We start from the raw sequence: 16,490 nt of genomic DNA, 5'->3' as shown, positions 1-16,490 counted from the left end.
TTTGGTAAAAAAAAAAGGAAGGTCAACCCCTTTGTATTTTTGGCGAAAATTTTCGCGATTTTCAAAAGTGCTGGAACAAATTAATTGTGGCACTATTCCGACGTAATTTTGCGAGAGAAATCGATTGGGCGCAGTCCCAATACGCTGCGATCAACGCATCGAAAGTTACAGCCAAAAAACGAAAACCTGAATTTTCGACATTTTTTAGCAGGTGCTTTATTCCTCGTATCTTCTCTCCCGTTGATCCCACGCTCTTTTTGCTGCGTTTTCTGAGTTCCTTGGGGTCCAATTGGTCGGGAAAGAGTCATACGAATCAATTCTGAGACGAAAAATTTTTTGGTAAAAAAAAAAGGAAGGTTAACCCCTTTGTATTTTTGGCGAAAATTTTCGCGATTTTCAAAAGTGCTGGAACAAATTAATTGTGGCACTATTCCGACGTAATTTTGCGAGAGAAATCGATTGTGCGCAGTCCCAATACGCTGCGATCAACGCATCGAAAGTTACAGCCAAAAAACGAAAACCTGAATTTTCGACATTTTTCAGCAGGTGCTTTTTTCCTCGTATCTTATCTCCCGTTGATCCCACGCTCCTTTTGCTGCGTTTTCTGAGTTCCTTGGGGTCCAATTGGTCGGGAAAGAGTCATACGAATCAATTCTGAGACGAAAAATTTTTTGGTGAAAAAAAAAGGAAGGTTGACCCCTTTGTCTTTTTGGCGAAAATTTTCGCGATTTTCAAAAGTGCTGGAATAAATTAATTGTGGCACTATTCCGACGTAATTTTGCGAGAGAAATCGATTGGGCGCAGTCCCAATACGCTGCGATCAACGCATCGAAAGTTACAGCCAAAAAACGAAAACCTGAATTTTCGACATTTTTCAGCAGGTGCTTTTTTCCTCGTATCTTCTCTCCCGTTGATCCCACGCTCCTTTTGCTGCGTTTTCTGAGTTCCTTGGGGTCCAATTGGTCGGGAAAGAGTCATACGAATCAATTCTGAGACGAAAAATTTTTTGTTAAAAAAAAAAGGAAGGGTAACCCCTTTGTATTTTTGGCGAAAATTTTCGCGATTTTCAAAAGTGCTGGAATAAATTAATTGTGGCACTATTATGACGTAATTTTGCGAGAGAAATCGATTGGGCGCAGTCCCAATACGCTGCGATCAACGCATCGAGAGTTACAGCCAAAAAACGAAAACCTGAATTTTCGACATTTTTCAGCAGGTGCTTTTTTCCTCGTATCTTCTCTCCCGTTGATCCCACGCTCCTTTTGCTGCGTTTTCTGAGTTCCTTGGGGTCCAATCGGTCGGGAAAGAGTCATACGAATCAATTCTGAGACGAAAAATTTTTTGGTAAAAAAAAATTGGAAGGTTAACCCCTTTGTATTTTTGGCAAAAATTTTCGCGATTTTCAAAAGTGCTGGAACAAATTAATTGTGGCACTATTCCGACGTAATTTTGCGAGAGAAATCGATTGGGCGCAGTCCCAATACGCTGCGATCAACGCATCGAAAGTTACAGCCAAAAAACGAAAACCTGAATTTTCGACATTTTTCAGCAGGTGCTTTTTTCCTCGTATCTTCTCTCCCGTTGATCCCACGCTCCTTTTGCTGCGTTTTCTGAGTTCCTTGGGGTCCAATTGGTCGGGAAAGAGTCATACGAATCAATTCTGAGACGAAAAATTTTTTGGTGAAAAAAAAAGGAAGGTCCCCTTTGACCCCTTTGTCTTTTTGGCGAAAATTTTCGCGATTTTCAAAAGTGCTGGAATAAATTAATTGTGGCACTATTCCGACGTAATTTTGCGAGAGAAATCGATTGGGCGCAGTCCCAATACGCTGCGATCAACGCATCGGAAGTTACAGCCAAAAAACGAAAACCTGAATTTTCGACATTTTTCAGCAGGTGCTTTTTTCCTCGTATCTTCTCTCCCGTTGATCCCACGCTTTTTTTGCTGCGTTTTCTGAGTTCCCTGGGGTCCAATTGGTCGGAAAAGAGTCATACGAATCAATTCTGAGACGAAAAATTTTTTGGTAAAAAAAAAAGGAAGGTTAACCCCTTTGTATTTTTGTCGAAAATTTTCGCGATTTTCAAAAGTGCTGGAATAAATTGATTGTGGCACTATTCCGACGTAATTTTGCGAGAGAAATCGATTGGGCGCAGTCCCAATACGCTGCGATCAACGCATCGAAAGTTACAGCCAAAAAACGAAAACCTGAATTTTCGACATTTTTTAGCAGGTGCTTTATTCCTCGTATCTTCTCTCCCGTTGATCCCACGCTCCTTTTGCTGCGTTTTCTGAGTTCCTTCGGGTCCAAATGGTCGGGAAAGAGTCATACGAATCAATTCTGAGACGAAAAATTTTTTGGTAGAAAAAAAAGGAAGGTTAACCCTTTTGTATTTTTGGCGAAAATTTTCGCGATTTTCAAAAGTGCTGGAATAAATTAATTGTGTCACTATTCCGACGTAATTTTGCGAGAGAAATCGATTAGGCGCAGTCCCAATACGCTGCGATCAACGCATCAAAAGTTACAGCCAAAAAACGAAAACCTGAATTTTCGACATTTTTTAGCAGGTGCTTTATTCCTCGTATCTTCTCTCCCGTTGATCCCACGCTCTTTTTACTGCGTTTTCTGAGTTCCTTGGGGTCCAATTGGTCGGGAAAGAGTCATACGAATCAATTCCGAGACGAAAAATTTTTTGGTAAAAAAAAAAGGAAGGTTAACCCCTTTGTATTTTTGGCGAAAATTTTCGCGATTTTCAAAAGTGCTGGAATAAATTAATTGTGGCAGTATTCCGACGTAATTTTGCGAGAGTAATCGATTGGGCGCAGTCCCAATACGCTGCGATCAACGCATCGAAAGTTACAGCCAAAAAACGAAAACCTGAATTTTCGACATTTTTCAGCAGGTGCTTTTTTCCTCGTATCTTCTCTCCCGTTGATCCCACGCTCCTTTTGCTGCGTTTTCTGAGTTCCTTGGGGTCCAATTGGTCGGGAAAGAGTCATACGAATCAATTCTGAGACAAAAAATTTTTTGGTAAAAAAAAAAGGAAGGTTAACCCCTTTGTATTTTTGTCGAAAATTTTCGCGATTTTCAAAAGTGCTGGAATAAATTAATTGTGGCACTATTCCGACGTAATTTTGCGAGAGAAATCGATTGGGCGCAGTCCCAATACGCTGCGATCAACGCATCGAAAGTTACAGCCAAAAAACGAAAACCTGAATTTTCGACATTTTTTAGCAGGTGCTTTATTCCTCGTATCTTCTCTCCCGTTGATCCCACGCTCCTTTTGCTGCGTTTTCTGAGTTCCTCCGGGTCCAAATGGTCGGGAAAGAGTCATACGAATCAATTCTGAGACGAAAAATTTTTTGGTAAAAAAAAAAGGAAGGTTAACCCTTTTGTATTTTTGGCGAAAATTTTCGCGATTTTCAAAAGTGCTGGAATAAATTAATTGTGTCACTATTCCGACGTAATTTTGCGAGAGAAATCGATTGGGCGCAGTCCCAATACGCTGCGATCAACGCATCAAAAGTTACAGCCAAAAAACGAAAACCTGAATTTTCGACATTTTTTAGCAGGTGCTTTATTCCTCGTATCTTCTCTCCCGTTGATCCCACGCTCTTTTTGCTGCGTTTTCTGAGTTCCTTGGGGTCCAATTGGTCGGGAAAGAGTCATACGAATCAATTCCGAGACGAAAAATTTTTTGGTAAAAAAAAAAGGAAGGTTAACCCCTTTGTATTTTTGGCGAAAATTTTCGCGATTTTCGAAAGTGATGGAATAAATTAATTGTGGCAGTATTCCGACGTAATTTTGCGAGAGTAATCGATTGGGCGCAGTCCCAATACGCTGCGATCAACGCATCGAAAGTTACAGCCAAAAAACGAAAACCTGAATTTTCGACATTTTTCAGCAGGTGCTTTTTTCCTCGTATCTTCTCTCCCGTTGATCCCACGCTCCTTTTGCTGCGTTTTCTGAGTTCCTTGGGGTCCAATCGGTCGGGAAAGAGTCATACGAATCAATTCTGAGACGAAAAATTCTTTGCCAAAAAAAAAAGGAAGGTTAACCCCTTTGTATTTTTGGCGAAAATTTTCGCGATTTTCAAAAGTGCTGGAATAAAATAATTGTGGCACTATTCCGACGTAATTTTGCGAGAGAAATCGATTGGGCGCAGTCCCAATACGCTGCGATCAACGCATCGGAAGTTACAGCCAAAAAACGAAAACCTGAATTTTCGACATTTTTCAGCAGGTGCTTTATTCCTCGTATCTTCTCTCCCGTTGATCCCACGCTCCTTTTGCTGCGTTTTCTGAGTTCCTTGGGGTCCAATCGGTCGGGAAAGAGTCATACGAATCAATTCTGAGACGAAAAATTCTTTGCCAAAAAAAAAAGGAAGGTTAACCCCTTTGTATTTTTGGCGAAAATTTTCGCGATTTTCAAAAGTGCTGGAACAAATTGATTGTGGCACTATTCCGACGTAATTTTGCGAGAGAAATCGATTGGGCGCAGTCCCAATACGCTGCGATCAACGCATCGAAAGTTACAGCCAAAAAACGAAAACCTGAATTTTCGACATTTTTCAGCAGGTGCTTTTTTCCTCGTATCTTCTCTCCCGTTGATCCCACGCTTTTTTTGCTGCGTTTTCTGAGTTCCCTGGGGTCCAATTGGTCGGAAAAGAGTCATACGAATCAATTCTGAGACGAAAAATTTTTTGGTAAAAAAAAAAGGAAGGTTAACCCCTTTGTATTTTTGTCGAAAATTCTCGCGATTTTCAAAAGTGCTGGAATAAATTAATTGTGGCACTATTCCGACGTAATTTTGCGAGAGAAATCGATTGGGCGCAGTCCCAATACGCTGCGATCAACGCATCGAAAGTTACAGCCAAAAAACGAAAACCTGAATTTTCGACATTTTTTAGCAGGTGCTTTATTCCTCGTATCTTCTCTCCCGTTGATCCCACGCTCCTTTTGCTGCGTTTTCTGAGTTCCTTCGGGTCCAAATGGTCGGGAAAGAGTCATACGAATCAATTCTGAGACGAAAAATTTTTTGGTAAAAAAAAAAGGAAGGTTAACCCTTTTGTATTTTTGGCGAAAATTTTCGCGATTTTCAAAAGTGCTGGAATAAATCAATTGTGTCACTATTCCGACGTAATTTTGCGAGAGAAATCGATTGGGCGCAGTCCCAATACGCTGCGATCAACGCATCAAAAGTTACAGCCAAAAAACGAAAACCTGAATTTTCGACATTTTTTAGCAGGTGCTTCATTCCTCGTATCTTCTCTCCCGTAGATCCCACGCTCTTTTTACTGCGTTTTCTGAGTTCCTTGGGGTCCAATTGGTCGGGAAAGAGTCATACGAATCAATTCCGAGACGAAAAATTTTTTGGTAAAAAAAAAAGGAAGGTTAACCCCTTTGTATTTTTGGCGAAAATTTTCGCGATTTTCAAAAGTGCTGGAATAAATTAATTGTGGCAGTATTCCGACGTAATTTTGCGAGAGTAATCGATTGGGCGCAGTCCCAATACGCTGCGATCAACGCATCGAAAGTTACAGCCAAAAAACGAAAACCTGAATTTTCGACATTTTTCAGCAGGTGCTTTTTTCCTCGTATCTTCTCTCCCGTTGATCCCACGCTCCTTTTGCTGCGTTTTCTGAGTTCCTTGGGGTCCAATTGGTCGGGAAAGAGTCATACGAATCAATTCTGAGACGAAAAATTTTTTGTTAAAAAAAAAAGGAAGGGTAACCCCTTTGTATTTTTGGCGAAAATTTTCGCGATTTTCAAAAGTGCTGGAATAAATTAATTGTGGCACTATTATGACGTAATTTTGCGAGAGAAATCGATTGGGCGCAGTCCCAATACGCTGCGATCAACGCATCGAAAGTTACAGCCAAAAAACGAAAACCTGAATTTTCGACATTTTTCAGCAGGTGCTTTTTTCCTCGTATCTTCTCTCCCGTTGATCCCACGCTTCTTTTGCTGCGTTTTCTGAGTCTCTTGGGGTCCAATTGGTCGGGAAAGAGTCATACGAATCAATTCTGAGACAAAAAATTTTTTGGTAAAAAAAAAAGGAAGGTTAACCCCTTTGTATTTTTGTCGAAAATTTTCGCGATTTTCAAAAGTGCTGGAATAAATTAATTGTGTCACTATTCCGACGTAATTTTGCGAGAGAAATCGATTGGGCGCAGTCCCAATACGCTGCGATCAACGCATCGAAAGTTACAGCCAAAAAACGAAAACCTGAATTTTCGACATTTTTTAGCAGGTGCTTTATTCCTCGTATCTTCTCTCCCGTTGATCCCACGCTCCTTTTGCTGCGTTTTCTGAGTTCCTCCGGGTCCAAATGGTCGGGAAAGAGTCATACGAATCAATTCTGAGACGAAAAATTTTTTGGTAAAAAAAAAAGGAAGGTTAACCCTTTTGTATTTTTGGCGAAAATTTTCGCGATTTTCAAAAGTGCTGGAATAAATTAATTGTGTCACTATTCCGACGTAATTTTGCGAGAGAAATCGATTGGGCGCAGTCCCAATACGCTGCGATCAACGCATCGAAAGTTGCAGCCTGAAAACGAGAACCTGAGTTTTCGACGTTTTTCGGCAGGTGCTTTATCGCTCGCCATTTCTCTCCTGTTGGTCCTACGCCCTTTTCGCTGCGTTTGATGAGTTCCTGAGGGTCCAATTAGTCAGAAAAAGGGTCATTTGAATCGAATCTGAGACCAAAAATTTTTGACTCCAAAAATAAAGAAAAAGCAAGGCTAACCCCTTTGCATTTTTGGCGAATATTTTCGCGATTTTGAAAAGTGCTGGAATGAATTAATTGTGGCACTATTCCGACGTGATTTTGCGAGAGAAATCGATTGGGCGCAGTCCCAATACGCTGCGATCAACGCATCGAAAGTTACAGCCAAAAAACGAAAACCTGAATTTTCGACATTTTTCAGCAGGTGCTTTTTTCCTCGTATCTTCTCTCCCGTTGATCCCACGCTCCTTTTGCTGCGTTTTCTGAGTTCGTTGGGGTCCAATTGGTCGGGAAGGAGTCGAACGAATCAATTCTCAGACGAAAAATTTTTTGGTAAAAAAAAAAGGAAGGTTAACCCCTTTGTATTTTTGGCGAAAATTTTCGCGATTTTCAAAAGTGCTGGAATAAATTAATTGTGGCACTATTCCGACGTAATTTTGCGAGAAGAATCGATTGGGCGCAGTCCCAATACGCTGCGATCAATGCATCGAAAGTTACAGCCAAAAAACAAGAACCTGAATTTTCGACATTTTTCAGCAGGTGCTTTTTTCCTCGTATCTTCTCTCCCGTTGATCCCACGCTTTTTTTGCTGCGTTTTCTGAGTTCCCTGGGGTCCAATTGGTCGGGAAAGAGTCATACGAATCAATTCTGAGACGAAAAATTTTTTGGTAAAAAAAAAAGGAAGGTTAACCCCTTTGTATTTTTGGCGAAAATTTTCGCGATTTTCAAAAGTGCTGGAATAAATTAATTGTGGCAGTATTCCGACGTAATTTTGCGAGAGTAATCGATTGGGCGCAGTCCCAATACGCTGCGATCAACGCATCGAAAGTTACAGCCAAAAAACGAAAACCTGAATTTTCGACATTTTTCAGCAGGTGCTTTTTTCCTCGTATCTTCTCTCCCGTTGATCCCACGCTCCTTTTGCTGCGTTTTCTGAGTTCTTCGGGGTCCAATTGGTCGGGAAAGAGTCATACGAATCAATTCTGAGACGAAAAATTTTTTGGTAAAAAAAAAAAGAAAGGTTAACCCCTTTGTATTTTTGGCGAAAATTTTCGCGATTTTCAAAAGTGCTGGAATAAATTAATTGTGGCACTATTCCGACGTAATTTTGCGAGAGAAATCGATTGGGCGCAGTCCCAATACGCTGCGATCAACGCATCGAAAGTTACAGCCAAAAAACGAAAACCTGAATTTTCGACATTTTTCAGCAGGTGCTTTTTTCCTCGTATCTTCTCTCCCGTTGATCCCACGCTCCTTTTGCTGCGTTTTCTGAGTTCCTTGGGGTCCAATTGGTCGGGAAAGAGTCATACGAATCAATTCTGAGACGAAAAATTTTTTGGTGAAAAAAAAAGGAAGGTCCCCTTTGACCCCTTTGTCTTTTTGGCGAAAATTTTCGCGATTTTCAAAAGTGCTGGAATAAATTAATTGTGGCACTATTCCGACGTAATTTTGCGAGAGAAATCGATTGGGCGCAGTCCCAATACGCTGCGATCAACGCATCGGAAGTTACAGCCAAAAAACGAAAACCTGAATTTTCGACATTTTTCAGCAGGTGCTTTTTTCCTCGTATCTTCTCTCCCGTTGATCCCACGCTTTTTTTGCTGCGTTTTCTGAGTTCCCTGGGGTCCAATTGGTCGGAAAAGAGTCATACGAATCAATTCTGAGACGAAAAATTTTTTGGTAAAAAAAAAAGGAAGGTTAACCCCTTTGTATTTTTGGCGAAAATTTTTGCGATTTTCAAAAGTGCTGGAATAAATTAATTGTGGCACTATTCCGACGTAATTTTGCGAGAGAAATCGATTGGGCGCAGTCCCAATACGCTGCGATCAACGCATCGAAAGTTACAGCCAAAAAACGAAAACCTGAATTTTCGACATTTTTCAGCAGGTGCTTTTTTCCTCGTATCTTCTCTCCCGTTGATCCCACGCTCCTTTTGCTGCGTTTTCTGAGTTCCTTGGGGTCCAATTGGTCGGGAAAGAGTCATACGAATCAATTCTGAGACGAAAAATTTTTTGTTAAAAAAAAAAGGAAGGGTAACCCCTTTGTATTTTTGGCGAAAATTTTCGCGATTTTCAAAAGTGCTGGAATAAATTAATTGTGGCACTATTATGACGTAATTTTGCGAGAGAAATCGATTGGGCGCAGTCCCAATACGCTGCGATCAACGCATCGAAAGTTACAGCCAAAAAACGAAAACCTGAATTTTCGACATTTTTCAGCAGGTGCTTTTTTCCTCGTATCTTCTCTCCCGTTAATCCCACGCTCCTTTTGCTGCGTTTTCTGAGTCTCTTGGGGTCCAATTGGTCGGGAAAGAGTCATACGAATCAATTCTGAGACAAAAAATTTTTTGGTAAAAAAAAAAGGAAGGTTAACCCCTTTGTATTTTTGTCGAAAATTCTCGCGATTTTCAAAAGTGCTGGAATAAATTAATTGTGGCACTATTCCGACGTAATTTTGCGAGAGAAATCGATTGGGCGCAGTCCCAATACGCTGCGATCAACGCATCGAAAGTTACAGCCAAAAAACGAAAACCTGAATTTTCGACATTTTTTAGCAGGTGCTTTATTCCTCGTATCTTCTCTCCCGTTGATCCCACGCTCCTTTTGCTGCGTTTTCTGAGTTCCTCCGGGTCCAAATGGTCGGGAAAGAGTCATACGAATCAATTCTGAGACGAAAAATTTTTTGGTAAAAAAAAAAGGAAGGTTAACCCTTTTGTATTTTTGGCGAAAATTTTCGCGATTTTCAAAAGTGCTGGAATAAATTAATTGTGTCACTATTCCGACGTAATTTTGCGAGAGAAATCGATTGGGCGCAGTCCCAATACGCTGCGATCAACGCATCAAAAGTTACAGCCAAAAAACGAAAACCTGAATTTTCGACATTTTTTAGCAGGTGCTTTATTCCTCGTATCTTCTCTCCCGTTGATCACACGCTCTTTTTGCTGCGTTTTCTGAGTTCCTTGGGGTCCAATTGGTCGGGAAAGAGTCATACGAATCAATTCCGAGACGAAAAATTTTTTGGTAAAAAAAAAAGGAAGGTTAACCCCTTTGTATTTTTGGCGAAAATTTTCGCGATTTTCAAAAGTGCTGGAATAAATTAATTGTGGCAGTATTCCGACGTAATTTTGCGAGAGTAATCGATTGGGCGCAGTCCCAATACGCTGCGATCAACGCATCGAAAGTTACAGCCAAAAAACGAAAACCTGAATTTTCGACATTTTTCAGCAGGTGCTTTTTTCCTCGTATCTTCTCTCCCGTTGATCCCACGCTCCTTTTGCTGCGTTTTCTGAGTTCCTTGGGGTCCAATCGGTCGGGAAAGAGTCATACGAATCAATTCTGAGACGAAAAATTTTTTGGTAAAAAAAAAAGGAAGGTTAACCCCTTTGTATTTCTGGCGAAAATTTTCGCGATTTTCAAAAGTGCTGGAACAAATTAATTGTGGCACTATTCCGACGTAATTTTGCGAGAGAAATCGATTGGGCGCAGTCCCAATACGCTGCGATCAACGCATCGAAAGTTACAGCCAAAAAACGAAAACCTGAATTTTCGACATTTTTCAGCAGGTGCTTTTTTCCTCGTATCTTCTCTCCCGTTGATCCCACGCTCCTTTTGCTGCGTTTTCTGAGTTCCTTGGGGTCCAATTGGTCGGGAAAGAGTCATACGAATCAATTCTGAGACGAAAAATTTTTAGGTGAAAAAAAAAGGAAGGTTGACCCCTTTGTCTTTTTGGCGAAAATTTTCGCGATTTTCAAAAGTGCTGGAATAAATTAATTGTGGCACTATTCCGACGTAATTTTGCGAGAGAAATCGATTGGGCGCAGTCCCAATACGCTGCGATCAACGCATCGGAAGTTACAGCCAAAAAACGAAAACCTGAATTTTCGACATTTTTCAGCAGGTGCTTTTTTCCTCGTATCTTCTCTCCCGTTGATCCCACGCTTTTTTTGCTGCGTTTTCTGAGTTCCCTGGGGTCCAATTGGTCGGGAAAGAGTCATACGAATCAATTCTGAGACGAAAAATTTTTTGGTAAAAACAAAAGGAAGGTTAACCCCTTTGTATTTTTGGCGAAAATTTTCGCGATTTTCAAAAGTGCTGGAATAAATTAATTGTTGCACTATTCCGACGTAATTTTGCGAGAGAAATCGATTGGGCGCAGTCCCAATACGCTGCGATCAACGCATCGAAAGTTACAGCCAAAAAACGAAAACCTGAATTTTCGACATTTTTCAGCAGGTGCTTTTTTCCTCGTATCTTCTCTCCCGTTGATCCCACGCTCCTTTTGCTGCGTTTTCTGAGTTCCTTGGGGTCCAATTGGTCGGGAAAGAGTCATACGAATCAATTCTGAGACGAAAAATTTTTTGTTAAAAAAAAAAGGAAGGTTAACCCCTTTGTATTTTTGGCGAAAATTTTCGCGATTTTTAAAAGTGCTGGAATAAATTAATTGTGGCTCTATTCCGACGTAATTTTGCGAGAGAAATCGATTGGGCGCAGTCCCAATACGCTGCGATCAACGCATCGAAAGTTACAGCCAAAAAACGAAAACCTGAATTTTCGACATTTTTTAGCAGGTGCTTTATTCCTCGTATCTTCTCTCCCGTTGATCCCACGCTCCTTTTGCTGCGTTTTCTGAGTTCCTTGGGGTCCAATTGGTCGGGAAAGAGTCATACGAATCAATTCTGAGACGAAAAATTTTTTGGTAAAAAAAAAAGGAAGGTTAACCCCTTTGTATTTTTGGCGAAAATTTTCGCGATTTTTAAAAGTGCTGGAATAAATTAATTGTGGCTCTATTCCGACGTAATTTTGCGAGAGAAATCGATTGGGCGCAGTCCCAACACGCTGCGATCAACGCATCGAAAGTTACAGCCAAAAAACGAAAACCTGAATTTTCGACATTTTTCAGCAGGTGCTTTTTTCCTCGTATCTTCTCTCCCGTTGATCCCACGCTCCTTTTGCTGCGTTTTCTGAGTTCCTTGGGGTCCAATCGGTCGGGAAAGAGTCATACGAATCAATTTTGAGACGAAAAATTCTTTGCCAAAAAAAAAAGGAAGGTTAACCCCTTTGTATTTTTGGCGAAAATTTTCGCGATTTTCAAAAGTGCTGGAATAAAATAATTGTGGCACTATTCCGACGTAATTTTGCGAGAGAAATCGATTGGGCGCAGTCCCAATACGCTGCGATCAACGCATCGAAAGTTACAGCCAAAAAACGAAAACCTGAATTTTCGACATTTTTCAGCAGGTGCTTTATTCCTTGTATCTTCTCTCCCGTTGATCCCACGCTCCTTTTGCTGCGTTTTCTGAGTTCCTTGGGGTCCAATTGGTCGGGAAAGAGTCATACGAATCAATTCTGAGACGAAAAATTTTTTGGTAAAAAAAAAAGGAAGGTTAACCCCTTTGTATTTTTGGCGAAAATTTTCGCGATTTTCAAAAGTGCTGGAATAAATTAATTGTGGCACTATTCCGACGTAATTTTGCGAGAGAAATCGATTGGGCGCAGTCCCAATACGCTGCGATCAACGCATCGAAAGTTACAGCCAAAAAACGAAAACCTGAATTTTCGACATTTTTCAGCAGGTGCTTTTTTCCTCGTATCTTCCCTCCCGTTGATCCCACGCTCCTTTTTCTGCGTTTTCTGAGTTCCTTGGGGTCCAATCGGTCGGGAAAGAGTCATACGAATCAATTCTGAGACGAAAAATTTTTTGCCAAAAAAAAAAGGAAGGTTAACCCCTTTGTATTTTTGGCGAAAATTTTCGCGATTCTCAAAAGTGCTGGAATAAAATAATTGTGGCACTATTCCGACGTAATTTTGCGAGAGAAATCGATTGGGCGCAGTCCCAATACGCTGCGATCGACGCATCAAAAGTTACAGCTAAAAAACGAAAATTAAGTTGCATTTCATTTGGCGTTAACTCCTGATTTCATGATATTTTGTATATTATTTTAGGTTTTCTGAGGATGGAACGTGTCTTCCCAATTCATTCGAGAAGAAATATCTGACGTACCACATGTAGTGTTCCGGGGTTGGCAAACCTGAGGTAAAGGAGGTCAGCGAGAGAGAAAGGGGTGAGTAGAACAAGAGAGAATAAAGGGCGCGAGGACGCTCCGATATACTGACGACAAAATACGTTGTTTTATTTATATCCGTACGGAATACAGCACCATAGAATCTCGTACAATACACGCCACTTGACTAGAAGTTTCTGCAGAACCAGTTTCAGCCTTTTTTGATTACTTGCGTAATTGAGACTTGTTCGGAAACGTACATGAACGTATTGTTATTCCAGATGAGTTGATAACAACTTCCTGCCGTTACATTTCTCATCCCCACATTTTTTGTCATTTCCACGAACAAAGTTGTTTTGGACCACAATCAAATTCACATGATTTCGCATTTCTCTGGGATAGTCGTGATATAAACATGGACACTGATTAGTGCAGATGGAAAATGAAAACTTTTTGCAGGTCTTCCGAATGCAAGTCTGACACAACGTCATGTATACTTAGCTACGTAGGTACATACATACATGAACATCATTACAGGGTCAAACAATCGAACGACGTCTTAAGAGGCACATGAAATTGTAAAAAAATTTGTTCTCTTGCTACATTCTAATATCACACGCACATGACATGCACCAACCACTTCGCTGTATGAGGTAAGTTATATCTATCTCAATTTCAGCGACAGAGTGTGCAACAAGCCGGTAAACTTTCACCTCGAGTGAAATTTATCGTGGCCAAAGTGAGAAAGTCACTTCTGCAGAGCATTCACCATATGCATATAATGCACTTTGCAATATTCAGAATCACTCGTCTCCTTTATATGTGAGGAAAATACATTTCAAAGCATTCAATCAATTCTTTAATAGATCTTCAATGACCATCGGTACAACAATCAGAAGAAACCATAGTAGTTACAATTCTAGCACTTAAACATAATTATTGTACAGTTTCCTTTTTACAAAAGCACAAAAATTGTTACAATAATGAACAAAAATCTTTTATTAATAATTATACCTAATCAGGGTCGGGGTAAATCATGTAAAGGAAAACGTGCGTAAGTCGGAGCAGGAAAGAGAAAATCTGGCTACCTGCTGTGGATTGAAACGAGGTACAGAAAGTTGGGAGAGGCTCGTTGCACTCAGAACGACTGCAGTTACAGTCGAGTGCATCTCAGCATCCAGCGTCGCAACCGCGTAACCTGATAAAAAGTCACTCGTGATTTCATTAAAAATATCGAATCCTAAGAAAGTAAGTATTCGAATGATAAAAAAATTCTCCCATCAATGTCTCGTGACTATCGTTTTCAAATGTGCATTATCAGCTTTTTCAATAATATTAAAACTCGTTTATCACTCACAGAGAAAATGGTTTTGACGTATTCCACCGTCGATGGCGAGATCGGTAAAAAACTGGATGTAATGTTCGGTGTGAAGAACAGTTTTGTTCGAGTTGAACCGGGATCCTGTTTATTGCCGCCGCAGTACGCTCTTTACGGTCCAAAAATACGGGACATGGAGATTCGGGAAGACGATGTGTGGCTCGTCTCGTATCCTCGTACAGGTAAGTAATTTGACTCCTTTAAGCCGTTCAACAAAAACGAAATCTGAAAACCAAAGATCAATTATTATTTAACTGAATTGAAAGTTAACTCCAATAGTACTAAGAAAACAGAGAAAAAAAAAAATTCAAACAACAATTTACATGACAGAATTTTTTAAATATTTTTTTCATAGACTCGGAAAACCATCGCAGGCCTGTGTTATTATTAATATCCTTTCTTTGTTTTCACCATTCAGGCAGTCATTGGGTGCAGGAAATGGCTTGGTGCATCGGAAACGACTTCGACTATGAACAGGCGCAGACATTGTTAGTTTTGCGCAATCCACTTCTTGAGTAAGTCTTCCATTCCAATTTCAGAATTATCTGAGAATAATCAAATTCATCGTTAGTCCGATTCCATCGGTTGAAATACAATGATAGCCGGTAATCGTAGATACGTATCTTTGATTTTATTCCGTTTTCTGCAATTCTAAAGAAGTTCGGCGCTGCTCGTCACCGGCGAGTACGTCGATTGGTTCTCACAGATGGGCAATAGCGTTGAGAACGTTGAGAAAACGCCCAGTCCAAGATACGTCAAATCACATTTACCCTGGGATTTATTGCCGTTACAAATAAAGACTAAAAAACCGAAGGTATACGTATAAATATAAATATAATTACATTCATTTCGTACGATTCTTCGATATGCGAATGGTAACCATCACATCTTCTCACAGCCAAAATGATATATTTTTTCAGATAATTTACGTCACTAGAAATCCAAAGGATACGTGTGTATCCTTCTATCATTACTGCAAACTTATGCACGATATACGAGGATCGTTTGAAGAATTTGCCGAACTCTTTCTGCAAGACACGAGTATAAATTCACGTTTCAAAATTTTCGTATAATAATTAAATTTTGTCTAGCTACAAATCATTCAAATTTCCAAAGTTTAACATTATAAAACCTAAAATTAGATCGCTTCACGCTTTGATTATTATTGTTTAAATTTTTAGCGCCAATGGGTTCGTTTTGGAATCACGTGCTAAAATTTTGGGAACGCAGAGATGATAATAATATTCTCTTTTTAACGTACGAAGAAATGAAAAAGGTGAAACAACATCGTAGAAATCATTATTTTTCGTGTCAATACCGTGTGATATGAGCGTAAAAAAATCGAATTATTTAAATGTATTACAGGACCAAGCTGGGGCGATAAGGAAGACGGCGAAATTTTTAAACAAAACTGTAACTGCAAGTCAAGTATCGGGACTATGCGAGCATTTAAAATTCTCAAAAATGGCAGCGAACCCAGCAATCAACTTGGAACACATGATTGGACACAGGGATAACGTCGATGCAAAATTCATTAGGAAAGGAAGAGTCGGGGATTGGCGAAATTACATGAACGACGAATTAGCGCAGAAGTTCGACGAGTGGATAGAAATTAACACGAAAGGAACCGGACTCAAGTTTGAATTCAAACTGCCTGGACCCGAAGAATAAATAATCGTGTAATTTTGCATTTCATATTCAGACGAAGAAAATCTGTTGGATCATAAAATCGGTTGACTATTGGAAAATCAATTATCTGGGAATGGATTCCGTATAAATTGGACAATGACTATTACAAAATAACAAATGACATAGCATTTAAATAGTATGAGAATACGGATTTAAGATTTAGAATGGTAAAATCCTTAGAATTAGTTTAAGTGAAACAAAAAAATTTGTGTAACCTAGATTGGTGAACTATTCAAACTCAAGATTATACTTTGTACATCGTGAGAGAACATAATTTACATATCATTTTTACTATTTGAAAATTCATAGTATGTATACAATTCTGTTAATTCTATTACAATATTATTATCACTGATTAAGAATTTCCGCCTAACTAATTATGCGGAAACATTGCAATAATATTTAGAAAAAGAACCATGATTAACAAAATTTCCATTTTAGATAATATACAATATTTATCGATTATATATTAACAATCCTTTGCGAAAAACTATGCATATTAAAAATCTTGTACAAAATAATACGAAATGTTCCAATTTCTGTAAGTAAAAATTCGTAGTAGTAGAAATTTTGACCAGCGTCAAGGAAGAAAATCGACACAAATGACTGGAACCAACGGAACGAGTCACCAATAATATCTGCTCTCATTATGCAGAGAGAAAATACCTGTAAATACGGTACAGAGTCAGATACAAGCGCTC

The 16,490-nt window shown here is 39.7% G+C and overlaps 1 protein-coding gene across 1 annotated transcript; it reads left to right on the top strand.

The window, feature by feature from the left end:
- Window positions 1–14,086: 14,086 nt before the first annotated feature.
- Window positions 14,087–15,914, top strand: LOC124300967 (luciferin sulfotransferase-like). The gene is made up of 6 exons (XM_046755499.1): window positions 14,087–14,282; window positions 14,519–14,615; window positions 14,758–14,914; window positions 15,021–15,141; window positions 15,282–15,376; window positions 15,466–15,914. Exons 1-6 carry the CDS (start codon window positions 14,087–14,089, stop codon window positions 15,769–15,771), a joined length of 972 nt encoding a protein of 323 aa, XP_046611455.1. The 3' UTR covers window positions 15,772–15,914.
- The last annotated feature ends 576 nt before the right edge of the window (window positions 15,915–16,490 follow it).

The sequence above is a fragment of the Neodiprion virginianus genome, chromosome 3 (assembly GCF_021901495.1).
Source record: "Neodiprion virginianus isolate iyNeoVirg1 chromosome 3, iyNeoVirg1.1, whole genome shotgun sequence".
NCBI lineage: Eukaryota > Metazoa > Arthropoda > Insecta > Hymenoptera > Diprionidae > Neodiprion > Neodiprion virginianus.
Note: the sequence above shows the minus strand (reverse complement) of the source record. Positions and strands in the feature narration are given on the sequence as shown.